The sequence below is a fragment of the Melozone crissalis genome, unplaced genomic scaffold (genome assembly GCF_028551555.1).
Source record: "Melozone crissalis strain CALT ecotype California unplaced genomic scaffold, PUWL_Pcris_2 ptg000004l_1, whole genome shotgun sequence".
Taxonomy (NCBI): domain Eukaryota; kingdom Metazoa; phylum Chordata; class Aves; order Passeriformes; family Passerellidae; genus Melozone; species Melozone crissalis.
The window spans coordinates 25,415,004-25,442,757 of NW_026535782.1; the positions used below are offsets into that span (position 1 = coordinate 25,415,004).

General features: G+C 38.5%; 1 protein-coding gene across 2 annotated transcripts in view; it reads left to right on the forward strand.

Moving 5' to 3' along the window:
• MSRB3 (methionine sulfoxide reductase B3) overlaps positions 1-27,754 on the forward strand; it is an 80,738-nt gene that overhangs the window by 21,548 nt on the left and 31,436 nt on the right. For both annotated transcript variants that reach the window (XM_054275386.1, XM_054275395.1), the window contains exons 3-5: positions 12,843-12,951; positions 14,759-14,836; positions 25,069-25,097. In XM_054275386.1, coding sequence (XP_054131361.1) covers positions 12,843-12,951; positions 14,759-14,836; positions 25,069-25,097 — 216 coding nt within the window. The remainder of the gene's footprint in view (positions 1-12,842; positions 12,952-14,758; positions 14,837-25,068; positions 25,098-27,754) is intronic.

A 27,754-nucleotide genomic window follows, 5' to 3' on the forward strand; every position in this document is an offset into this window, starting at 1 on the left:
TGTTATACTGAAAATCATGTACAAAAAGCATGCAGAATTTAAAACTTAATTCTTTCATTCCTCTGACAGCACATTCCTTAATTACATGACACTTCTCTACATAACTAAGTGGAAACATGCAATTTAATGCCCACATGCAGCTGCACTTTTCATGTAAGGCCCAGGTTTGACCATTCAGTCTGGGAAGGGTGCTATAAGAGCCCATCTCCATGAACTGATTTTATCATGAAAACCTTGAACCTAAGTATTTTATGTTTCACTTAAAAGGCAACAGTCTGTAATGTCAGTGTAAAAATGTCAGTATACAGGGTTATGTGGGAGAAAATAGAAGCTGTGCTGAGTTAATTTTGAACATTACTAGAAATTTTCTTGCTGCCCGAATAAAAAAGATACAGTCCTGGCTGATCTGTGTTAAGCCTCAAAAATGGGCCAGCTTGGGTGTTTGTGCTACACTCACAACTGGTTCATAAGAGTGCAGAATGTTACAAGCAGTTTCTCCCAGACCTGGACTTAGCAAGCATATGGAGAAGATGTTTTAAAGATTTTTTTTCAGTGATAAGACATCAGTTTTCAAGCTGATGGATTTTCCTAAAGCTTATTAGACTTTATTTGAACTAAAATCTGAGTCCAATTTTTGCAGCATTTATGTTCCATTTCCCCCACATGTGCGCAAAACTCCCATTAACCTTGATAGGAACTGCAAACACATATTGAGGAAGAGAGAGAATAACCCACATTGTGTCAGCTTGACCTTGGTTTCCTGTTATATTTGCTCCTGAGCCAGATTTAAAATCCTAAAAATATAGGGTAAGCAAATTTCCTTAGCCCTCATTATGCACCTTTTGATGTGTGCTCATATTGCTGTTGTCTCCCTGAACATGGGGACACTCAGTCTTCTGGCCATTTTGTTTCCACTCTGAAAAGGAGATGTGCAAGCTGATCAGCTAGAAACACACAGACCCCACAGGAGGTTTTGCTGCTCTGTACCTGCTTCCAAAGCACTGCAGTAGCTGTTTAATCAAGTTGTTTTTCTGTCACATTCCAGTAGTCACATTTTGGAATACAAAGTTAACACTACTGTTTATTCCCATCTCTTAGATCCCTAACTGTGAGACCATTAGTAGATTGAGTTCCAATGACTGACTACTTTATAGAGATATATATAGAGAGAGATTTATATCTAAGAAGCCCAAATTCATCTGCTAACAGTGGAATAATATACAATCACATATATCACATATTTTAAGAGTAATCTAAATTCCCCAGATGCTTAAAAATTAATATAGTCTTGCTTTGCCTTTGGTTTGGTTTTTTTTGTCTATGGTGTGTTTAAGAGGTTGCAAGTAAATGGCATAGCATGTATCCAATAAAACATGGGAAGGAAATGTCAAACCAACATCTGCTTAAATGCCACAATGCCCTGTGACTTTGGCTTCTGAATATGCAGAAAACACCCAAGTTCTCCTGAGTTTTTATGACATAACACTTTGAGCTAGTACTTTTCTCACTGTCCAGTTCTGTGTGAATTGCAGTCCTGTAACCATACCACCATGCCATGTGTCCACCAAGTCTGGGACTGTGTGGAGCTTGGCCACCTTTTAATTCAGTGGCAAATTCAATATGGAATGAGACTTTATAACCTCCTGGAACCCATGCTCCGAGTAAGGAAGCAAAGTGCCATCAGAGCAGTAAACTGAGCTTTCAAACAATGTTTTAAACACTATGCAGTTAAATATTTGCTGGACAAGGACTTGAATGAAAGTATTGTTTCAATTTCTATGCTTGGAATGGTACCTCTATCCTTCCTGTAAGGAACAAAGTAACACAAGGCAATATATAATTTATATTTAATGTATAGTTGTAGATCAGAAACAAGAGGGGGTTTTTTTCGCATCTCTCTCCCCATTAAATTAATGAAATACTATTGGAATGCATCTTAGAATAGAGATGACCTGTCCCTTCTTTGAGCTACTATTTTGTAAGCACTTGTGTGATTCACTTGTACTGGTGAAGTGTTTTTACTTGTTCTTTTTCTGTTTATATATTAGCACCTGAAGTGTGGATCTGTTCTTCCAAATTGTATTTTTAAAATATTTTTTTTGTCTGAAGTTAGGACTAAGCGTTTCAATGTGTGCACACCTAGTGCACTGTTTGCTCTTAACATTTTTTGTAGATGATGGCAAGTCTGAGCAGGAGCAGGAGCTCCCAGTAGATGGCACTAGGCATTTGCTGTTCTGCACACCCAGGAATAAATAAAAAGCTTCCCGTCTAGGAGTCATTCATTCAGAAAGCACACCCTGAGAACTTAGGAACATTTACAAGTATTTTAAGAAAAGCAAGAATACTGGGAAAAAAGCAAAGTCTTTGCCCATATGCAAACTACCATCACATTGGTTCAAGGTTTCTTCATTGTCAGTGATGACTGCAGCTCCATTGTGTGACAGAGAAGTGTTGCTCCTTGAGCCCACTTTATTTGAGCTGAATGTTCTGAATTTCTTTGGAAATGTAGGATGCACTCAGTACCTGCCAGGATTTAATTCACAGAAATTAAGTCTTTAAAAAAACCCCACAACAATGCCCACCAAACTTTTAGTATAAAAACTACTTCATCTGCTTTATGCATACTAAGAAGCAACTGATAGAAGTACTGATTATGCAGATTCCATGTACATATGTTTTCTGAAGCAGACCACCAAGCTATAACCTAGAAAGATAACTTATATTGCTTTGCTGTGTCTTTTAATTATTATGGGTTCTCATTTCTTAAAAAGACTCTTTATTTCTTTAACACTTTGAATGTTGTGCTGCTTACATCACATTTTTTGCATGTGATAAATTGGATTTTCCTCTCCTGTAGATCAAAGAAAATTATGGTGCTTGTAAAATTAGTAAAAGTAATGATGAAAAAATTATAGGGGTAGATTTAGGGTTGGGGTTTTTTTCCATATAATAAAGTCCTAGGTAATATCAAATTGTTGTGCAGTGTTTAATTACTAAAATAACTACTAGTAGGAAACTGTACTTTTCTAGCATTAGATTAAACTGCAATGCATCTGTATGAAGATGGTGTTGGGCATATGGTGTAAGTCTTTATTAAGTAAATATCTGTAGTATGGTTTCTCATTCTTTTACTAAATCTTTGTTAATTCTAAGTTCTAACATAATGTCTTTTCATAAAATTGAAATTAATAGTGAACAAAAATTACTGGGTCTCACAATTGGATTTTTAGCAGTAATCTGTTAACATAAAGAATTACTTTTAGGAGCAGATCTTGAAAACATTTGCATACATGAATTATTTGTATGCATTTGTTCCTCCCAACTCTCAAACTGCTCATGTCAATGAAATATCTGTGTGCATACTGCTTGCCAGCTATGGCTTTAACAACTGAAAGTCTAGTAAAGACTTTAGTCTTGTGGGTTCAAAGTACAGTAGTTGCTGTCAAACTTTGTGTGACTTGAGTATGACTAAACATTTCATATTGTCTGTTTCTATGTTCAGAGATATAATTTCTATAATGTATATTATAACTTCCCCTTAGTTTTCCGTAATGTGTATCACCAGAGATGTACTACTCCAGAAGTCTGTTCACATGGTCCAAAAGAAAATAAAAGTAAGACTGATATTGTATAGCATAAACCATCCATACACCTATGGTTAAATGCCTGACAATGTTTTCATTATACATTCATATTTTCTGGGGTTTATGTCTTGAACATAAAAATTTGCTCTGGGTTTAAGTATGCTATACAAGGTCTCAGATGAATGTACTTGTTCCTCAGAACTGGCTGGGGGGCAAAAATTAAAATTCATTTGTATCCAGCTAAATTTTAAAAAATGCAAATATCAATTTGGATCAAAAATAGATTTCTAAATTTAGAACTCAGTCTTACAAATACCCAGTTTACTGCCTCCCAGCAGTTTTGAGGAAGACTGTTGAAAAGAGTAGATAATATTCACTGTGTGATCTCAATAGTAAATAGCATGTGAAACCATTCGTGTATCATTATTATATAAATGTCTGTGTATATGTTTGCCTTTTAGTCATATGATAGCAGAACACTACATTATCATAATAGAGCATAACATTATATTTTTGGAATGGCTTTATAATGAGTTTGAAAAATTAGATAAAACTGTCTTAATGGGAGTACATTTGATGTTGTAGTGTGTTTACAAATGTTCCTTTTGTACAATAATATTCAGTCTAGAATGCCTTACTTAATACATTTTAAGACGAAATTTATTAGTAGATATCTCTTTTGGTGTAGTACTCTTAAAAATGTCTAATACTTGCCAAACCTGGGATCATAAAGAAGACACAAAGCCTTCTGTTACATTCCTTAGAGTTTGTACTCTTTTTTTCCACTCTTTTTAAATCTTTATTCTGGTGATTTTGTACTCATCTGCTCAGGAGACAGATGGTGCTTGTCCCTGGCCCACCTGGGTGGAGGCTCCTCAGTGATTCTTGCACTGAGAAGCACTGGGATGATGAGACATTTCTTGTGCTCCCAGATCATGCACAAAGACAGTCCCTTAATGTGTACCCTGATGGATCTCTTAAGGTTGTTTTCATTCCCTTCCTGCTCTCATAAAGGATCCACCACAAACCATTTCCACGCTTCTTGCAGGAATGTTTTAATTCTGAGAGTTCATAAATTTCCTGTGTTCCATTCCTGAGCCTTCTGCAGCTCAGGCTTAGTGTATTTTCTGCTTAGTTGGGTATGGAAAAGATGAATTTTCAGGGTGTTTCTGGGTTTTAAAGTTTCTCATGAAAAGTTTCTTTTTTTAGTTATTGGAGTGTCTAACAGGAGGACTAAGAAGTCCTTTAAGGATTGCCTTCACATTTTCCCCTTCAATTGAAAGAAACTCCTGGCTTTGTCTTTTCTCTGAGGAGCATGTGATGTGAAGGAGAGATGACAGCACACAGAAAGGAAGGAGATTTTCTATATTGCTGAGCTGAGGGAGGACAAGCAAGAAAATGTGCAAGAAGTGAATGTGAGCCCTAAAGCCAGTAAAAGTATGTTGGAAAACAATGGAGGAGATGATCACTTAGGGAATTTATAAGCTTGGAATTTAATGGAACCTTGAATGGGTCCAGAGTGTGGACTAGGAATCAGGGACTAGAGGCTCCAACATTACCATACCTTAGCTGCTAGGTTAACCATAGGTTGCTACAGCACAGATCATGATCTGGGGATAAATTAGTAGAGACAAGTTGTGCCCCAGAGAATGCTAAGGAGGGGAAATTGTTCTTAGTTACAAGCTAAATATGTATCTCAGTTTGTGATTTCCTTCAAAAGAAGGTGTGCTGGGTAGGAATGCATGGCTAGGGTACAAAGGTGCCCTCAGCTCTGTCTGGAGAAGAGGTTCTTGTGGAACGGGAGGTGCAGGCAGCCCAGATCTGGTGCTGGCAGCTTTGTGCATTGTGGGTAAGGACTCCCTCATCAATGCTCTGGCCCAGGTCAGGGAGTCCCAAGGACAGCAGACCAGTGAAAGTTTTCACCAAATCCTCTTAAAGCCCTTTTACAGGGCTTGACCCCATCTTCTCGACTCAGAAGGCATGGCTGAATTTTAACTAAACATAAGGAATTCCAGAAGGCCCATTAGGGAATGGAGTTGGCAGTTACAGCCCTTTTTGACTGTTCCTCTACCTTTAGTCCTGAAGCAGATTGAGAGGGAAGTGGGCTACAGTGTTTTCTGTGGTGTCATAGCAGAGAATGAACTGGAGCAGAGTGTCCCAGCAGTTCCTGTCTTCATGCTAGGTATGTCCCTCAGAGTTTGGAGAAGTGGGATGAAAGGCCACAGAGCAGGCAGAGCTTTTGCAAAAGTGTTCCTTATCCTCCACAGCTGGAGACAGATCAAGTTTTTCAGGGGGTTAGACTGGGGTGTTATAAAGAATCGGAGGAGAGGAAAGACCTTCCCCCAGCTCTCTCCTTTCCTCCACCCCCATCCCAAGTACAGATTGAGGCACCTTAAGTCTAGAAATCCAGTGCTCATTTCACAGGCCACACATCACTATTGTGGAGGAAGCAGCAGGAGGATTTAGCAACAGCCTGAATGCCAAAATAAGCTACACACCACTGCTGGAAAATGCTGACTTTTTAATTGTTTCTGCTGCAAGGTTAAACCTTTATTAAAGCTACGTGAATAAACTTATTTTGATGACTTACTGAAATATTTTAAATAAAAAAGGTAGCATAAAGCACTCTTACTAAATTCACCTTGATCTCACTGTTAATAAAATGCTTTTCCATATGTTGGGCACCCTTTTATTGATTCTGTCAGAAATCTACTGACCAGATAAAGAGTGCTCAGTGTCTCTGTCTTGTTTTTAATTTAAACAAATGTAGTGCCAGTGAAAGGTGCGAGGATAATATCAGCAAAACAAAAGTCTCTTTATCTGTTGGGGGGAGAGAAAGAGAAATCCATCATTATAAATATTCCCCCCTCCATGGCTGTACCAATAGATCTTGATCTTTTCTTGCCTGGTTTGCATCCAAGAGTAAGGCAAATAGGTCAGCTGCCCTGTGCACTCTGTCTTTGGCCATCTCAGCAGAAACGATAACAAATGTGGCAGTTTATAACATAATGAGCTTTTGCTCCACTTAATTGAAGGTTCTTCTATTCACCAACCTCTGCTGAGCAGCCACATGCTGTTGTTGCTGCAACAGTAGTGAAGATGACAGCTCAAAAAGCTGCAGAGGAAGCTGCCTTCATCTCCTCCAGCTAATGCAGGGTAGTGGTGGACTCCTCTCAGTCGTTATAATTTGGAAAGGTTGTAAGACCAAGATTGTGTCTGGTAGTGACATTTATTTCATTGATGTCAGACATGGAAGTAAAGTAGACATGCCTGGAGAGGACAAAAGGAGCTGATTTTCTTTCCCCCTTTCCCACTAAGCAAAACACTTCAGTCTTTTGTTAAATGTTTTTTACATTCACAAGGAGGAGAGGCAGCTTCAGATTTCTTTTCCAGGGAATGACTCTTTGGCTTGCATGGCTGCCTTAGTGTAACTTGCTGCAAGCAGGTTTGCAGACCTGTGGAAACAGCAGATGCTGCCTATATGGGCCTGCCTGCTGGGATCCCAGTACCACTTTCTGTGCAGAGAAAACAAGTGTATAGAGATGCATTAGCTGGCAGTTTGGAGGTTTTATTTTTTTTCTTTAATTTTTTTATTAAACAAGATCTGTGCTGATGACCAGGTGGGAAAAAAAATGTGATAGCTCTGTTACTTGATAGTATGGGAAGTTTGCAAATTTGCAGAGAAGGGGCTTGCCCTTCCCTAGTGACCATCTGACCCTCCTGGTGTTAAGCAAATAATTTTTTTTAAAGACAGTTAGTTTTTGGGTGGTGCTCTTTCAAGATAGAACCTGGAATTTGACCCAAAATTCAAACTGCTGTTCTGGTACCTGGCTTTTGGATTTTCAACGCACAATATAGTGGAAATGGTCTTCGCTCCATTACTTCTAATGCTTGCATGAAACTGCAAATGGTATTTCAACAGCAGGTGGGAGTTAGCTACCTACAGCAAGAAAGCAAAGGAACCACAGATCTGTTTTTCAATGTGTAAAACATTTATGGGGGTTTTTTAATGATGAAGTTTGAATTTTACTTAAACCTGACCTCCAAACATTTCAGAGGAAGTTCTGAAACTGAAGTTTCAGTTTCTTTTGCAGCATTTATCCTAGTCACCAGCAGGCTAAGGTAATTTGAAATGGCTTGTGAGGGGATTATAAAAAGAACTATCATGTCAAATACAGGTTTTATAAAACTGTGTTTTCCAAATACAAGCCAATAGAACTGTTTGCAATGTAACCGTTCTCAAGAGTTGTTCTTCTTTAAACTAGATGGCAGTTCCTGGCTTGTTTGCAGTGAGACAACACTGCAACATTCTCCTGAGGCTGAAAACTAGAGGCTGCACAGAAGAAATTAAACAGAAATTAAAATATGTGAGAGAGAGTTGTGAGTTTGCCTTTTCTTAATCAGACAGTGAGGCAAAACTGGCAACAAGAGGCATAAACTGTGAAATGAAATCTGAAGTAAAAAGAAATGCGAGGTTCCAGTTTTAAAAATACCAAGTGTTAGCAATAGTATATGTAAGGATATTTATTTAAAGAAATGTATGCAAATATTTTTTAACTTTGTGGAATTCCTCTTAATATCAGTTTGAGATAATTTACCATCAATCTACCAAGATTCGCTTATAATGGGACAGACTTTGGGAAGCAAAAAGATGTATACTTAGAGCCAGATCCTGTAGTCTCATGTACAGTCATAGACCCTTAAGTAGCTATGCATATTTTCAATGATGTGCCTACACAGGTCACATTGCAGGATTGGGGCTGGGGTGGAATATGAAAAATAAAAGGTACTGTAAGGCCCCTAAAAAACTGCTTGGTTATATTAAAAGAAATAGTACGGAAAACTAGAAGCCCGATTTATTATATGGCTGTGCTCTGGTGGAACATTTGATCTTGCTGTATTTTGTTCAGGAAGTCTTAAGTGCTCAGTGCATGACCATAATGTCCATTAATGCTAGTGGAATATAAGCATAGATAGAAGAGGGAAAATGGATGTTGTGTCTTCCATGCAGTTGAAATATTGAGTTAATTTCAGTGATAGGAAGCAACAAAATGCAAGAAAAAAATTGTTAGAATGGTTCAAAAGAATGTTTGATATAGGAAAGCTATCAGGCAAAATGCCACCACATTTCAGGGCATATCAGACACTAATCACCAACCTCTGGTGTGTTGGAACAGGTGAGGGGCTGAGTTGAGGAGTAATGGTCTGCTAACTTGTGTCCATCTGTCTGAACATATCTGGTTGCTGGTTTTCTTGTGATTGCTTATAAGGAAGGAATGTTATGAACCACAGGTTTGAAAAGTCAGTTGGAACTTATATGTGAGGTGAGATGATTAATGTCTTCATTATCAGGTCAACACTCAGAAAATACTTTCTGTTCACTTAATTTGTACAGCAGACTTCAGAGCTGAACTCTGAAATGCTCATAGTCTGCAGGTGAATAGTAAATGGCAGCATGCCCTCCCTTGCTTTTCAGAAAAAGAATCCCATTCCTAAACACAAGAACACTGTGAAGTCTCCAAGAAGGGTTTCTGTTGATGTTTGTTTCACCCTCCTCAGATTTTTTTGTTTGTTTGTTTGTTTGTTTGGGGTTGTTTTCCATTAAGATTTGTGAGGCTGGTCTTTTCCTCACAAAACCTTCCATCATGCTCCAGGATCGTAAGTGCCTTTAGCGCTGCTGTAGCTCTTGCCAGAGGGCTGAAGAAGCTGCCTGAACACTGCTTTTCTTAGGTGCCAACCCCAAAGAAGGCACCATGGGGTGCTGATTAGAGAGATTTAATCTGGCCTCCAATCCTGCAGTGGATCAAAGGGGATTTTGTTTATCTTTGCAGGCAGTTCACCTCTTAACAGCTGCATCTAACTGTTCAGAACATAGCTGTCCTGGCCTTTTCTAAAAGTCATTGCTGGGAGCACCATCTCCAAGGAACAACAGTGCCAATATAGATTCTATGAATCCGGGCTCTCTTATTCTCATACAGCATTTAAATTAGCCTCACCTTTAATCAGGTGACAAAATGCTGTTTGTAGAACTGATGACCTTTTCTCTCATTTGCCTCAAACTGTGGGATATGCCAGTGAACTCTGAGCCTGCCTTTATGGCTGAGCTGCTGAAACATTTTGTTGCCTGTATGGACCCTTTCCAGAGCCCAAACCTCATCCCATCTATGGAGAACCAGATGGAGGAAGGTGGTCAGCCTGCCCATTTATTCTCTAGTTTAATAATTAGCTCAATAACAGCTCCATTACTAGTGGCAGTTTTTCTTATATTGGACATCTTTGTGTAGCTTTATGTTGTCCCCTCCCAGAATACAAACAGTTGCCTTGAATGTGATAGTCATCTCATGTCATAAAGGAACAGCTGCAAAACCAGACGGAAACCCTCTTTTACCAAAAATTATGCACTTTTGTCCCTCTTGCATGTATTTTTTTTCCTAACTGAAGGAATGTATTCCTAGAATCTCATCTAGTATTTTCTAGGATTAATTGCATTTTTATAGAAGCTTGTAGGCTATCCCCATTTCAGATAAAATACCCCTATATCCTCTGCAGTCAGGGATGAGTCTTGCTTTACCTCCTTGCCTCCACAGCAATAGGGAAATAGTGTGATCCATTTGCTGAGCTATCTGTTTGTTGCCAGCAGTTAAATAGTAAGTACAATTAATTTAATAGGGCCATTCTTGAATGCTGAAGGCTGGACCAAGGGATTTTCTTTATAATTTGTAGTGCAATTTTTTTTGATCGATACTCAAATTACAAACTTGAAGAATCCCTTATTGGGGTCAGTTGCATTTTACCTCAGTGTAGTTTGGCAAAATTCCCCTGCAGACATAAACAATTGTTTGTATTATAAAACATACAGTTAATTATTAAAACAAGGCATACAAAAGATCTTTTTTTAACACACTTCCTAGTTCTGATCATTGTTGTGGATCATGTGGCATCTAGAAATTTTCTTATGCATATAGTAAACCCACAGATTGGAGAACATTAAATTTGTATATAAGAAGAAAAATTATTTAAGGAATGTAAAGGGGGCATACTGACTGTTTAAAAAAATCAGTCAGTATTTTCCCTTTTTCAAAGTGAAGTTATGCTTAGTTTACCTTTTTGCAGCAGCAGCAGCAGTTATGGAGCAAACAGAATTTATTTTTTAAAATGATGGCAGATATTTTAAAAATTGAAGAGATGTTGGTTTGTAAGATTCTTTATTGCTCCCTAGACTACTTTTTAAACTGAAATTGTAGAGAAAAGACTGTCTCTCAAACAGTTTCTTTCTGAGCTGCGTAATGCAAGATAACAATAGCTATTTATATAATGCATATGCTTCCTTTCCCTGTTAGCTATACTTTGAAAGACTTATTAGTCCTAGAGTCCTGCACGTTTGGAGAATAAAAACCTCCAAAGTTTGACATCCTTAAATAAGCAACCAAATGTTATAAAGAACAAACCTCACTTACAGTTAGAAAACAATATTTACATTTAAGGTTGAAAAGCCAGGATGTAGGAAAATTTTGCTAATTTGGAAGGTGACCTTTAAGTGCACCAATACCAAGTAATTTGTAAGCTATGGCACAGGGCACATTCCTGCAAAATTTGTGTGAATACTGCTTTAGTGGTTCTTGAAAGACAAACAAAGAGACCTGGAATGAAATCTTTATCCCTCTCCCAAATAAGATTGAAGCTAACAAAGGCATACAGCAGCGCTCTTTCAAAGCTTGCCATTAAAACGAAGAGTCTGCAGCACAGCTAATGAGATGGGTCAGAGTGGAAAACAATCTGTTTTTAAGAATGTTTAGATCAAAAGTAATTTCTAATCTATGAAATAAAGTCGCTGTTCAATACTTTTCTTTCACTAGTAAAGCTTTTTATGTTTGCACTATTTACTTCAATCAGATGTTTTCAATTTTACTTTTTTCTTCCTGAAAATACTTCCTAGGGTTAGTTGGTAGTGACCAACAGCATTATTCTTTTTCTCTCTCCCCTATTCACCCACCCCCACACATTAAAAAATTGAGAAAAGACGAGGGGGAGGAAGAAAGAAACATCTTTTCGTAAATGATTTGCAAGCATCTGTGCTCTAAGCTACTTTTTATGAACGCTCCTTAGTAATGACTCAAGGTAAAAAAGCAGAAAAGCATCCAATGTTAGGAAATTGCAATCCAATACCATGTAATTTAAACCTGCCATTGCCTCTCCTGTACTAAATGACATACAGATGGGTAGCTCTGTTGCCTCTACTTTGGGAACACAATTGGTCTTTTTATGAGTGTATATACATTTCTAGCAAAAAATATTTTCGTTGGGAGTGTTTATTTCTTATTGCACTATATTTTAATTACTGTCATAATTAGAGTGCTTTTTCCCTGCTATATTGTCATCTAGTTTTTGCCAATGCTTATCAAAGTTACCTGAATATTTTGCAATTTATGTTATTACTTTGAGAATTTTCATTCCCAGAAGTAACTTTGTTGCTGTTTTTTGCTTTCACAGTGTGGATTTTTGCACTATGCAAATGTCTATTTTTTACTGTAATCCTTATGTACTCCTTGGATTTTCTGTGTGAACTAAGCAAAGTGTTAAGATTAGATTTTCAGAGGAGGGTAATTTCAACAGAACCCTCCTTTGCAACAAATTTTACAAGTTGAACCTTGTACAGCTTTGTGCATAAAGAAATTACTTATTCCTTAGGACTTCTAGTGCTTCAACAGTGAAAAAAGAAAAAGGCTACTTTTTTAACAGAGAAAAGGTTGAGGATGCAACTAGAAATTAAATCAACCTTACTGTAATTCTGAAGGTTAGAATTGTTTTTCAGCTACTTTTAAGGGTACTGAAATTGCCAGATATTGTGGCTAAACATCATATGCCCATTACCATAAGTCTCCAATATAGATGTCTTGTAAAGAATGTTTCAGCTGTAGTTGGGATTTTTGCAGATCTTTTTTTAATGGTTGAAAAGCGGTACTTTCTTGTGAATGATTGTGTGCGCAACAATTTAGTGTATAACACACCAAAGGGCTTTGGCTGTAGCACATTGTCACTGCTCCAGTGGAATCACCTGGCTCTCCATAAAAATTCTTTTCTATACTTATATTTGAATAAATAATCAGCTGCAGTTCAGCTGAGCCATTCTTTGTGCATTAGGGACCAGCCTGGTCATTGACAAGTGAATGCAGAAGCTATACTGTGGCTGTCTGCCAAAGCAATTATTCAGGATTTAAGCTAAAAAGGCTCCTTCTCCCATATCCTCTCCTTTTGCAGGGTCATGTAGGGATAAAAAGGACTGTAAGGTGGTCTTTTCCCAGGAAGAGCTGAGGAAGCGACTGACACCCCTGCAGTACCATGTCACTCAGGAGAAGGGGACTGAAAGGTAAGGCAGGATGAAAGAAACTCAGATCTAAAAACACAGGCATCTTTCTTTTCCACCCCTCCTCTTACTGCTGTTTCCTCACTTTCCCTACCAAGTTTTGTTGGTTGTTTTCTTCTTCTTCTAGGATTTCTACACTTGTTTACTAACCCCTACAAATTAACACTACTGCAAAGACAAGCATCTGCAACAGGGGGGCCAGGGCCAAGGGTCTTGTGTGACTTTTTCTTTTAATGAACACTGCATGTCTTATAAAGTCACCAGGCTCATAGTTAGAGTCTGTTTTTAGTTTACTACAAAACGTGTGGAAGTAATAGTGGTTTAGGTACACTTTTTTTGGAAGACATTGCAGTAAGCAGAACCACGAGGGAAATGGCCCTGTGCCAAGAGGCTGGAGTTTTGAAGGTGGCCATTGTAAGTATAGACGTTTTGGCTGCAGAAAGAAGGTAGCATAATTTAGTTCTTTTCCACCCCACTCCAATTTCTTTTTGAAGCACATGTGGAGAAGGTATTTATTGGCTCATTTGTGGTTGGAATGTCAAAAATTTTCAATAACTGCCCTCACATGGCTTTAGTCGCTGGAACCCAGCCTTAAGTCCTGGAGGGGAAAAAAAAGGACAGACTTCCAAGATTGTTTTTTAGTGAATAAAGTCTCTCTCTCTCAGCTGATTCCAGCCAAAGGTAACTTGCCAAGGCCCAGCCATTTTTTGTTGTCTAATTTATACCACTGAGCTTGGCACAGGGCCCTGGCTTTACCTCTGCTCTAAACGTACTAATGATGTAACTGCTTGTTTTCATTCAAGAGCTGCAAGGACTCCCTGCTGCACGTGGGGTCCTGGTTAATAGGCAAACCTTTTCCTGACAGCGCTGAATTTGGTGGCTGAATGTGCCAGAGAGGCTGGTGGGGACAGTCGCCCTCCCCACCCCAGCCCTCTCCATCCTGCCACAGCCGTGGGCAAGGGGACAGTTGCCTTTGCTGGGAGACCTGCCTTGCCTTCCCCCCAGCCCTCCGTGCTCTTGTGTACGGGACCAACAACGTGATTTAATGCACACAAACAATCGGAGATTAGGTCATTCTTAAAAATCCTGTTTATAAAAAAAAATTGGACCTCATAAAAAGGGTGAAAGGATAATAAAAACAAGCTGCTGAGCACATAGGCTTTTTGTTGGGCTAGCGCAGCTGATTCGTATTAGGTGAATGACCTCCTAGCCTTTTAGATTGTTAACTTAGAAAAATATTCCCTTAAAGCTGGAATATTGCTTTTCAACTGAAAATATAAGGCGCGCACAGCTTGAAATCCTGGACCAATTATTTCATTTTCAGCTACAATGTGTGTGCCGCCCGGGCAGCCGGCGTTGGCCTGACCCAGCGCCACAGCTCTGCAGCGCCTCACACCTCGCTCCACTGCAGCCGCCGAGCCCTGCACGCGGCCCAGACGTGGACACAGCGAGGTGGGGCAGGTTGAGCTACGTGCCAAACGATCTGTGTTTACAAAAACTTGACATTTCAGTTGCCAGATAGGGGAAGACTTCTGTTCTATCCTTTTTGGTTTTGTTGTTGTTCCAGCCTTTGAACTGTGGGACAATTTGCTTCCTTTTGCATGATGCGTAACATCCGAGGCACACTAACGAGGACGTTCCCCTTTTCCTGTGCTTGCTTTATTTGCTACCTTTAATAAAAAACAGCTGCCAACTTAGAAATCATGGACTTCTTCTATAACATTTTTCTAAAGACTCAACTACTTTAAAAATTAAAAAAAAAAGGAATTCCTTTATTTAATTTTAAAATGCGGTCTTGTTGTTTTACCAGTGCCTTTGAGGGGGAGTACACACACCATAAAGCTCAAGGAATATACAAATGTGTTGTTTGTGGAACTCCTTTATTCAAGTGAGTATGCTAAATATAGTTTTGAGATTTTTGTCTCTTAGGTTATGTATAGTCTTGTATATATTTCATACATAATTGTACAAGGTCATTTCATAAAATCACAGAATGGTGTAGTCATTCCACCTTTTAAAGAATACAAGAGAAGCAATGTAAATAATGCTGTATTAAAATTAATATTATAGCAAATATAAAAAATTAGGATAAATAAGATAGGAAGATGGCATTCAGGTAAAAGAGGAAGTATGACAGGGAAAAAAAAATCAGTAATTTAAATTTTTTTCTATATGCATCTCTGCCAAGTAATTGTAACAGTCTTTCACTGAGTCAACCAATACTGAGGTTTGACTGTTCGAATTACTTCCAGGTAGCTTTAAAAGATACCAAGTGGCAATGCTGAATTATACATACAGCATTTTAGCTGATGATGGAAAAAAAAGCAGATGCATTTTTTTAGAATTCAAGCAGTTAAGAAAACAAAACTGTGTAAAATTTCATTACTTATTGAATTTCCATTCATCCAAATTAGCACACATGGAGAGCTGGTTTAAAAATGCTCTTTAGAAGTACTGTGGGAATTATAGCCCTAAATTTGATGCTAGAAGCAGTGCTGATTGAATTCCCTTGATCACTGCATTGTTCTACACAGATTCAGTTGTTGTGTATGTGCTTTTTCTTATTTATGGCTGCTTGTGTTCATTCTGATGAAGAATTTAATTTTTTTTCTTTTTTCCCCCCTCAGTTCTCCCTAACTTAGTCCCTTGCACTTAAAGAGGTACCTTTACAAGAGCATGAAGCAGGATGGTCAGGATAGCACTAATACTACACAATATTGTGCCAGTAATAGGTTAAAGGAAAATACAATTGATGTAGTTCTAGAATCACCAGATGTGGCAGTGATAGTTGTGCCCAGGAGAGGTCTGTAAAATGAAAGAAGCACCTGGTCTCTGTAATGTTTGATTCCTCTGTCAGAAGGATTACCTGCAGAAACTGGTAATAGTGTGAATCTTTTGGGTTGAAAATCTGATGGTTACAGACATAGCCAAGACAATAGTCTCATGTCATATGTTACTATGGTCCTTGGCTTGCGGGTGCAAAGTGGGGATCCAAACTCTCCATAACTCGTCTTTCTACTCTGCTGCTTAGACTGCATTCCACTGCTTACTATAGCTAAATCTTTTGAGGGGAGATCCTGGCTCTGTTGAAGTAAATTCATATTTAGCAAATGAATACAATGGAGTCAGGATTTCACCTTCTACCTTCAAGACTGGCTTCCTCTCTATCATCTGATGGAGAAAGAGTAGGGGTTTTTTGTGGGGCGACTTTTGGACAGCAGTAGTATACATAAATTAATGTGAACTAGTTTCCAGTTGCCTTCAAAATAGTTTTACGATGGGAAAAAGCTGCAATATGGGACTTATCTGTGATTATCTCAAGTGTACAGTTTGCTCTGGCATAGTCTTGAGTTAATGAGCTGGATTTCTCTTTTTAAAATGATCTATATGGAAATGTCTCTGTTTTCAGATTCTCTTTGAGACTCCTGTGGATTTTATGGGAGGAGACAGAGAAAGAGGAAAGTTATTTTTTAATTTTAATAATTCCCAGGCCAGTGGGCACCTGAAGAAAACACCTGACCTATTGTGTCCTGAGATTAGACTGGCCTTAACTCAGTCCCCCCAAAGTCTTTGGGTTGCCTTATGAACTCTTGCTACCTCTGGCCTACATCTAATTCAGCCAGTTTTTCTGAGGTGGCTGACAACTGTGGGAAAAAATGCAGAAGCCAGTAGGAGTCCCTCTTCTTTTGTTTATTGACCTCAAAATATCAGTATATGATATCTTCCTCAACCAGGGAAGAGAGATTTCTGAATCTTGGTCCCTGATTCAGCCCAGACAGCTAAAAAAAGTGAGAAGGAAACATAGATAAGAGAATGCAAAATATATATTTTTTACATTTTCACCACAAAATGTAAATTACTGAAGTATTTCCTTAGGAGTAAGATGCTAGTATAATACAAAGAAAGTCTATTTGCCCATTTAAAATGTGAGCAATTTTTGTGATGTTGTGGAATTTTTTTGGTGGTTTCTTTTTGTAATGTCCAAATAGTTATCTGAAACTTGCACTTACATTTGTTTCTTATTGATATTCATTAATTTTTTTTTGTCTTTATGTCGTGGTAATCTGTAAATATATATATTTGAACTATGGACCTGTCAGTTTAACTAGGAAAGAGACTGGAGCTTCAGCAGTAATATTAACAAACTTCAACTTTTAACGTTTCTGATTTACGTTGTTTCATTACCATGTGACACATGAGGTCAGGGAACATATGAATTTTACACTCCAGATGAAAGACCTGTTTTTTGGTAAGTCTTTAAAATAGAACTTTGCCTCTATCACAAGGAAGATAAAAGAAACAATTAGGCATGTCACATCTCTTCATCTACCTACTTGTGCTAGTGTTATGAGAAACATCCCAAGCTTTATGAAGGACATGCTTTAACTTTTTCACAATCAAAGGTGCCTTACACATAAAATGCATAATTATGCTAGTGAATCTTATTATTCCATCTCTGAACTTTCACGCCGTGCAGTCTCCTACATCCCAGTACAGCTGCCTAAAAAAGCAATAAATGAGAGAGCCAGTAAACTAATCTCAAGAATGTCCTTTCCTGCAAGCCGGTCCTTATGCAGTTTTGTCTTACACTTACTCCAATCTAGCTGTAGACTTATGCTAAAAGAAGGAGCCCTGCTGCCCCCACCTTTCTCTACGGCGTTTTTTCATGGCTTTCTCTTCACTGGCCCTCACCTGGTGCGGCTGGAGCATGTCTCAGTGCAGAACTCAGATCTGACAGACAACTAATAAGCCAAAGAAAAAGTCCTTATAGTTATCAACCATACCCACTTGTGTTAATTTTTTATCAGCCACACTTATCACAGCTGGACAGTCTCCACAGCAGGGTTGTGTTTTTCTGTATCAGTTCACAAAGAGCCACCGATGTCACCCAAATCCTCAGTGTTTTCTCAGGCCAACTGTATTTGCAAGGTTGTGCCTACTTTAATTTTTCAAGGCACTTTCTTATACGTTATTCAAAAATACCATTCTGTCCATAGCCATGGAAACAGGAGGTTAAAATGGACCTGAGTGAAATCCATGGCTTGTGCTACTGCCATAGGAGACCATCTATTCCATATTTAGTAAACCATGGTCCTGTCCTTTACCATATGCAGGACTGTGAGAAAAATGTGGTATAGATGGGAACTGGGAAGCCTAGGAGAATGATTTCCTTTTAAAAAAAGAAATATTATTGTTTTGTCAGTTTCCAGTTTTTAGGGCCAAAGACTAAATTACCAAGTCTTCATAAAACACCCACTGCTGCCCTTATTGCTTCCTGGAAGGAATTCTTGGTAATAGTGTTGGCTCTTGTGAACATACACTAGCAGACACAGCAACAGTCTTATCCATGTTATGTTTTCATTTGGTTTTTGTTGAGCTGTGTCAGGTTTTCGCAACATCTCTCAGAAATCCAATCAAGAGAAAATGAAAGAGTGGTTGGGCAATGTTATTGTACCATTAACATAGTACCACTCTTGCCTTCACAAGACCAGGAAGGATTTCAGTCACCAGGCTAGATCTCTACAAGGTATTTCCTTGCATCAGTGCTGCGTGCTTAATGAATGGTCTTTAAGCTTTCTTACTGATCTTCATATCCTTTGAGGAAGGCACATGAAAAATCAGCACTGGTTATCTGTCTAGGAGAGCCCATATGACATCACTGATATGGTTTCTCTAGTAAGATCCAAAAGAACCACCTGAGCAACTTCATCTGTCTTCACTGTCTCTTCATTTCCTTGGAAGACTGTCAATCTCAGCAGTTTCTACTTAATGACATTTGTTTGAAGTAAGTTGGTTCTCACCAGTGTAGGGATAAACAAATTGTCTAGGTTGGAAAAGACTTTTAAGATCATTGGGTCCAACTGTTCATCCAGCACTGCCAAGCCCAGCACTAAACCATGTTTCCAAGCGCCATATCTACACATCTTTTAAATACTTTCTGGCCTGGTGACCCAAACACCTCCCTGGGCAATCTGTTGCTGTGCTTGAAAATGCTTTCCACAAAGAAATTTTACTAATGTTCAATCTAAACCTCCCCTGGTACAACTTGAAGCCATTTCCTCTCGTTCTGTTGCTTGCCACTTGGGAGAAGAGCTCAACACCCACCAGGCTACACCCTTCTTTCAGGCAGTTTTAGAGAGTGATAGGGCTTTCCCTGAGCACCCTTTTTGTGCTCCAGATCCTTCACCAGCTTCCATATCCTTCTCTGGACACACTCCACCACCTCACCTGGAGTTCTTCTTGTGAACAGGAGATACAGCCTCACCAGTGCTGAGTACCAGAGATGATCCTTGCACAGATTCTGATTCTACCATCCTTGTATGGATACTGATTCTAGTATGAATTTCATGGCTATTTTCAGTGTAAAAGTACAACATATTCTTTGTAAACTTTTAAGTCTGATTTTTTTTTCCCTTGTTTGAAATTTACTCTGCTTTGTATTGACTGTTCATCAGTTACTCTGCTTGGAAGAAGTAATTTTCAGCTGGTTTTAACCTCCTTTATGCTTTAGTATGTGCACGTATGTACCTCAAGTAAAAATCAGGTAGGGTGAATTGTTATGGATTATGACTGCAGAAGGTATATATTTCTATATTTATCTGCTTGTAGCTCTCACATTAAAGACATTCTGTCTCTCTGGACTGAATTCACCCAGAGACTACTCCTCACCATCACTGCAGGTATAAAATGACATGTAGATGTGGCACTTAGCAACAAAGTCTAGTGGTGAACTTGACAGTTCTTGATTAATGGTTGGACCTTTAATGATCTTAAAAGTATTGTCCAACCTAAATAATTCTGTAACATTAAAATGCTCCTTTTGAATTTGGCTTTTCATCAATATGCAGAATAAAATTTATCACATCATCTGTCAATAGTGAATTCTTTTCTTTAACCAGGCTTGTTGAGGAACTAATACAGTGTAATGCTGACTCCATGTCAATCCTTCTGTAATAATAAAACTGTATCATTTAATCTATTTGACAATTTCAGCCAAATTTTTTCAGGGAAGTAGTTATTAAACCTCAAAGATATTAAGTCCTTAAAGCAATAAGAAAATCAGGAAAGAGAGCATACTCAAGCCCTCTTTGAGGAGAGGCCTGAACAAGAGTTCAACTATATTACTAGACTGTAGCAGATAAAATTATGGTAAATAATATATATTATTGTATTATAATGAGAATCCACATGAGGGTTGAAGAGAGATAGGCATTAGGGATGTCCAGCTCTGGGAAATATCTGTTAGTAGTTTTGCTGCCTGAGACATCAGAGGATCTGTCCCCTGGCCACAACACAGCAACAAGCCCAGCTTTGCTCTTTCTGCTTGGTTCTTAAAGCTTGGGGACTTCTCAAATTCCCTGATGGTGCAGGTCTTATAAATTCCTAAGTAGTTACATCAGGTATTTATTTTTACATTGGAATACTGCTGCATTTTTCTTTCTGGAACCTTGACTTTCAGGAGCTTTCAGAAGCTATTTGGAGCTTCACCTCATGAGTATGATCAGTGACTGCTTTCCAGGTAATGGTTTACATTTTCAGAAGGGTTATGTTTATACTTAACAAAATGGACAAAAGTCTCTTCTCTGGCCCTGGAGTCAAGTGACAAGACATGGCTTGTGTTTTTAACATCAACTCCTTACTCTGAAACTGAGTGACCTGGTTCATTCTGGTCCCTGGCCTGAGCCTCCCCTGCAGTTTGCCTAGGTCCTGTCTAGGGCTCTCATCAGCATGATAAGGGCCAGTGCAGTGTCCAGGAATATGTTCACAACTGAGCATTACTGTCCTGCCTTCTTTATGCTAGCAATGCTGTAGCAGGAACACAGATACTGCAGCTAGGTATATTCTGTACCGCTGGGAGGCAAACATGGGAGAGAGAGGATTGATTGTGTCCTAATCAGTCACCTGGACCAGGACATGGACTGGCTTGGATTGCATCGGGAGCCTGCTAGGCCATCGTCCCTTCAGCAAACTGCCCATGCCAATATGGAATAAAATTCTTTGAAAATCAAATACCAAAGGTGTAAGGAGAGAAGACAAAGCACTCTCACATGATTTATAGTATTCTCAATCATGTTCATAATTCCTTTAAGTATACATGGTACAATCATTAATACTAACACTATTACAAACAACATGATAACTCTCTGGACTAGAATATTTTTTAACTATAGGCTAGTTCATTTAGTACATGTCCATTTTCCTTTAAATATGATCCTACAGTGATGCATCACCTTTATGACTGTAACAGATCTTTATCAAAGTCCTTTTCAGAGAGAAGTAGTATATTGAATGTCTGCCCCTACCAATGTTCTGCTTAGCACAGTTGAAACACAGCCTTGCAAAGGAGCAGCCTGGTATAAACTGCTAATGCAAAGGCCTAGAAAGCCAAGAGGAATAAATTACTTCTTCCATGTTATAATGCAAGGATCAGAACTGCAGAGTACTTTCGGAGAGAGTTGTGGGGCTTCCAAAGTCTGCTCCCTATGTTCCCTCAACAAAACCTATAAAAACCTGTTAAATACTTTATCATGAAAGGTGAAAGGAAAGGCAGTTGTAACACAACAGCAGAGGTTCTGCAGTAAGTCCTCTTCCCTCTCTCTTTGACAAAGGCCTGCTTCCCTGGCAAGTAGGAGATCTGTGTTAACTTCAGCTCTAGCGTGTCTGTTGAAACGGTAATTTGTGGCACTGAACAACTGCAGTTTAGTCATACTTAGTAAGGCAGTAGTTTAAAATTCACACTATAGGAACACATGATGGTTATCATTACTCCATTTCTCACTCTTTCTTTGTACTTGGCAGTCTGAAGATCTGGTATATGATGTCTTTTAGAAAAAAACAGGTAGAAACCCTGCGCCTCTTTGCAGTACAGATAAAATGACTATCATATATTCTGTTCTTGTGTTTGACTTAGTTATTCCTGGGATCTTTGCAAGTATTGCAGCAGCTTGTGCTTAGCTAAATCTTTCCAGTAGCTCACCATTTCCTTGCACATTGTGTGTTGGTAGCTGAGCCTACTTAACGTTTGTATTGCCATGTGTTGTGTGTAGTTGAGCCATATCGAAGTTGGAAATGAAAAGCACTTTACAAATACCCTCTTGTTCCTCTTTATGCATATAGACTCCTTTCCAAAGGTATTTATGAATGATCACCTGGCTTTCAGAATACTCCTTTATAAGAGACAGAAGTAGAGAAAATATGCAGAAAGCTATTATCTGTTCATTTGGGGGTGGGAGGGTGGGGCATGGTGTTGGGGTGCTCCCCTCTGGTTGTGATAAATGATAAGAGACAATTTGTACACTCAGGACCTGGCTATGTAATGTGCATCTTGCTTGGTAGGATGCTTAGGTTGTGTATCAGAGTATGTACTATGATAACAAACAATGTACTGAGGAGATTTTTCCTTCTAGTTAATGTAGTTTTAAAAGTATAAAGGAGTCAGAGTGAATATTTTTGTGTGTAGTAGAACATCCCTTTGGAATGTACTTTCAGCATTTATTTTTTTCCTATTTAATGGCCATATTTTAGTTGAGCATTTTTAACACATGCACAATTAGTTTCTGACATTTTGTCTAACGTGCTGTTGAGAAGCAGATATAAATCTTGGAAGAAGGGAAAAATGCTGCTTTCATTAAAATGGCTGTAAGCTTTGTCATTCCTTCAAGTAGCCAAGGTGACTGTGTTCTTGCAGTGTGTTTCTCTCACATTTGCCACTTGTTGCTTATTTGCAATGCTAAAGACGCTTCATTATTTTCCTCCACTTTTTTCTGTGCCTTGTTCAGATCTCTAACAGTTTCTGTAATATTGTGTCCTAAATTTTACATGGTTTTCCCAAAGGGAAATGGTGACCATAACACAGGTGACGCTCCTCCTCTTGATGGCTCCTAGTACTACCTCCCATGTTGTGTTTTCTTTCATAACTATTCTGCTGTTGCCAGACAAAGTTCGATTCATTTATCACCCCCATATCAGTTTTCTGATGTGTTGTCCAGTAATTTATGACTGTTTGGAGCTTTGGTACTAATTACAGTGCCCAGTGACCCCTGTGACCCTCCTCCCCATGCACGCTCTGCCACCTTGGCCCTTGGGCCAGTTTGTTGAAGCCACAAATTGCAGTGCATATGTCCATAACAAGGCATTAAGGCTGAGAAGCAAGAGCTCTCTTTGACCCACTAATAGGGAGTATCTACAATTTAGGCAACGAGAAGTTGATTGTGCAGATAAACAGATGCTGAGGGTACGATTCATACGTTGTGTCTGACTGTGTAGGTAGTGAGGTGTTGCTGGTACTGTGATGAGCAAGAGAGAATAGTGTAGGCAGGTATACAGCAGCTTGAGCAGAATATTGTAAATGAAACACTGACTAAGTAGCTTTAATTTCAACTCAGTGGAATTTCCCCCAGGTTACCACATTTCACAGGGTGGGGACTTCATCCCGCTGGTGTAAATACCAATTGAATTATACTGCCAAACTGTGCACGGGCTGGTGCCCTGGGCAGTTACTGCTGCTGCTATTTGTGAAGCCATGTCAGCAACGTGCTTTCTTTGTTCAGTGCTTTTGGTGGTACTAAAAATATTAATTATGAAGATATGTCTTTTCCCTCTCACCTTTTCATCTCCTCAGAGTTATATTTAAGACAAAATATTGTGAACACTGAAGGAAGGTGCAGAATGAGCAGCATGGGGGAAGAGAGTTGTTTCCTTTCTGATGACTTTAATGGTGTGAACCTGTTAATTTTTCAAATTATAATTGATTTTATATTTATTTGCTGTAGCACAGATATTTGGTATACAATTACAATGTGAGTTATATAAAAATATAGAGTGCACGTAACAGCATGTAGAAGCTTATAAAATAAAAGTTGAAAATAAATCTGCAATTAGTTTTTGAGCTTCGGTCATTTGTTGCTGAAAAAAGAAGGACTGTAACTTCCAAAAAATACATTCCTTCCTTGATGCAATGCAGAAGGATCCAACATTGTACTTCCTCCTTAGAATTTCTGGGGAAATGCATTTTGCTGCCAACGTAAGATGCTTTAACAGGTCTCCTGCTGGTCAGACCTTGTGTCCTGCTGTGACAGCCATGACCATGTGTGCAACTGATTGTTAGTGGGCGATATAAATCTGATTGGAACATGCCTGTTAATTGGTTTGAGAGCTCAATATAGACAATGCTGTCTTGTAGCAGATTGTGTAGATAGCCCTAGTCATAGGGTTAATTCTGCTTGACAGCACATCAGCAGCATCTTGAGTAATTACCCAACTTAAGTTTTCCCACAGTTGAAGTGAGACCTTCAAAGGCTTCTACATTTACAAGTATTATTAACCGATATCTGAAACATGATGTTCCCACAAGGGCTAATTTTTTCTTCCTTTTATTAAATATACAGGTTATAGGGTTCATTTGCTAAGAGCTAAGCCCTTAGAAGAAAACACTACTTGTTAGGGAGAGAAAAATCTGCAGTGCACGACCAAAGCTAATGGTGCATAATGCACACATCATTGTCTTTTTGCAAAGACTTTAAAACAAGTTAAAATTTGGGTCTGGCTCCCTTCCTCTCTCCCACCCCCCCACTTTCCACTTTTAAGAAAATCAAACCACTTACTCCTATGTGCAGAATGAGTAAATTGAAGACACACACAAACAAAAACCTCCTAGGATGTTGCACAATTAAGTACAGATCATTGGATACAATACATATGACATTAATGAAATGGTATCTGCTTCAAAAATAGATTGGAAACATCCATGAATGAGTTAAATCCTCCTAATGACTTTTCAAAAATGAAAATGAATGGAAACTATTTAATTCATACAAACAACTGTATGCTATGATTCACAGTATATAATTTAATCCTAATTCAAATTTATATTTTATTTTCTTCATTTAGTGATCTGCCTTTCAAAATATCTTCTTTGTAACTACAGCATATAAAACAGTAAAATATTAAAGATAATAGTCATTATTTGGGCTCAAATGCCTTTGAATGCATTCAGTGTTAATGTACAGAGTTAGACAGTTTGGTTAAAGATGGTATTTGCTGGAAGGATCAGTCTGACAAATGGTTTTTATGGCATAAAGCAGTTCTAGCAACTTACGATCTTTTTATTTTCTTTTTCAGGTCAGAAACAAAGTTTGACTCCAATTCAGGTATGTTTACATTTACAGTGTTTTACTGAATGTACACTATTCAGGTTAATCTCAAAAGAGTAGTTTATCAGTTCAAGTTCAGCTTAGTTTTAAACAAACTGGGGTAGGTCAACCTTAAAAAGGATCTTCATTTCTCACCCTCTGAAAACAGCATTGTTACTGTGAAACATTTGCTTTCATTCCTTTCATTAGTTCCGGTCTCTTTACATTTTCCCAAAAGATGATAGAGAAGATGTATCTTACAACAGGCTTTAATTGATCCAGAAAAATTGTAATACAAATAAATGATAATACAGACTAAATCAAATGGAGGATTGAAGTTTGAAAATGATCACTGCAATAGAGCAAATGGTTTTCTTCCTGGTGGACAAAAACATTTCGTGGGAATTTGAAGTCAGTGCAGCCTCTCTGTCAGGAAACAGATGATTTGTCATCAAATTTTTGTGACAGATGCAGGTACACAATGCATGTCAGACCAGTCTGTAGAGCTCAGATGAGGAGGATTACCAAAAGGCAGTCTCTCCCAAGATGTATTTATAAAGAATTGTAATGTGTTGTAGGAACTGGGAGGGAAGTGAAGGTCAGTCTAACAGGTTAATGTATATCTAACAAGACAAAAAACACAGGACAGCAAACAGGGGAGACTGTTACTTATTCAGTTCACTATTCCTAGGTGTTCCTTAAAGTTAAACAGTAATAAATTAAGAATAGGCTATTGTCCTGAAGCTAGGTGAAATGTCCATTGCTTGAAAAGGTAATTCAAAATACATTTTTGGTTAAGATGAAAAAGTCTCTTCTAAACAGGAAACCTGACATTATTATGGAAATTTTGGTTTTAGACTAATGTTATCTTCTATATAGTTTGCTTAATGCTATGATTATAACTGCTTATAATGTTATGAATTTTACAATGTATATTAATCAGGTTGTTTATGGAATAGTAAGTTTCCTTTTATCCCAGTTCCTTTATTCCAGTGGGCTTGAAATGTGAGGCATTACGTTGCTTTTTCTTTCTACATTAGATTTTATCTTTGGAACTATATGGAAGTGAAATCTACAGCAGGAAGCATTTAAATAGCCAATGCCTACATCTTGTACACTTGCGTCATCTTGCTCCTATTATGATTTTAGTCTGTGAGTTTGGGGTTACTTGCTTTAAATATTTCTTGAATAAACTCTATGCTAAGATTGATTTTTGGATCTTGACAAAACAGAGGGATTGCACGAGGGACAGCTTCACACATTTTCTGCCATTACCCCCTTTGTTTTAGCGCAGTTACCAAAACTAGGGTGTGGAGCAGTAGATTTCTGACTGTCTTTTGAAGCAGTTCTCCTGTGAGGTACACTGTTCTGCCTGCCGCTCCCTGGGCAGCAAAGGCAGGGACATGGCTTTTCCGAGGCTAGTGGTAAAAGTTTGCTACCATTGCAGCTGTGGTGTGCTCAGCACGTGTCACCAGGCCTTTCTGCCCTGGGCTCCTGGTCCCATTTTAATCTTTGCCCCAAACTCTGTACTTGGAACAGAGAATTATTGAGGTTTAACACCTTGGTCTCATCAGTGCTGTGTCTCTTGGCACAGGTTTCAAGGGTATCTTGGTTGTAAAGATACCCTCAACAACCAAGGCTAGCTGTTAAAACCAAGCAACACCAAGGCTCAAAACCCCCTTATCATTGTGAGAGGTACAGCTGCCTTCTCTTCACAGGAAGAGCACTCAATTCTTCCACCAAGAAGCTGATCCTGACAGTCAGATGGCACAACGACTCTAAGTTTCTCTTTTGTTCCCAATATGTAAGAGCAGAGGAGAAGTGAAGATACTGGCACCATCTGGTTTTGTTTCCCTACCAAAGAATTTGCTATAACTTTCCCAAAGCAGACAATAATCCCAGACTTCCTGCTGAGTGAATGCACCCTGTTCACTCAAGGTGCATGGGTGATGGCATCCTTGTAAAAAAACCCCTCTTTTGCATCTGGGGGTGCAGTGCCCTGTGTAGCACCCTGTTCTGCATTACACAGGCCTTTGGAAAGTGTCAGTGTAGTGTTGGTTTAAGAAGGACTGCTGGCATCTGAGTCTGTATTTATGCAACCTCAAGATTCTTGGAGACACCATAAGGTATTTTCACATCCCTCATTTAATTTTGAATTCCCTAGACTGTCATTCCTAAGTAAAGTAATGATCCCACAAACTGGAACAAACATGCTTTGTTCCCATTTATCTTATGTTACTCAAAACAGTTCAAGTGTTGAACATGAGAATGAGGTAATTTTATTATAGAATACATTTTTTTTTCCTAGGGAGTTGTTCCACAACTATTGCTTGCTCTAAATTAACCCCAGTGTTAATTCCAGTTAACTTGCAAGTCTAGATATGCCCTTAATAAACATTTATCAATGCTATTATACTTGCCTTTCCTAGAAATATTTGTGAAGCACTGAAGAATTAAAAGAAGTCTTTCTGAAGCAAGTACAAAGTCAGAAATACAGCATTTAAAGTACCCAATAAGCTCACTGCAAATGTAACCCTGATAATGTTGTTCAACACAGAAATATTAGACAAACACTGTCAAAAGAAGATTAATTGGAACTTGAGCATTAACTTAAAAGAAGGCTGCAAAATTCCTATGGTGATGATCAGGATTTATCATGCAAATAACTATAACAT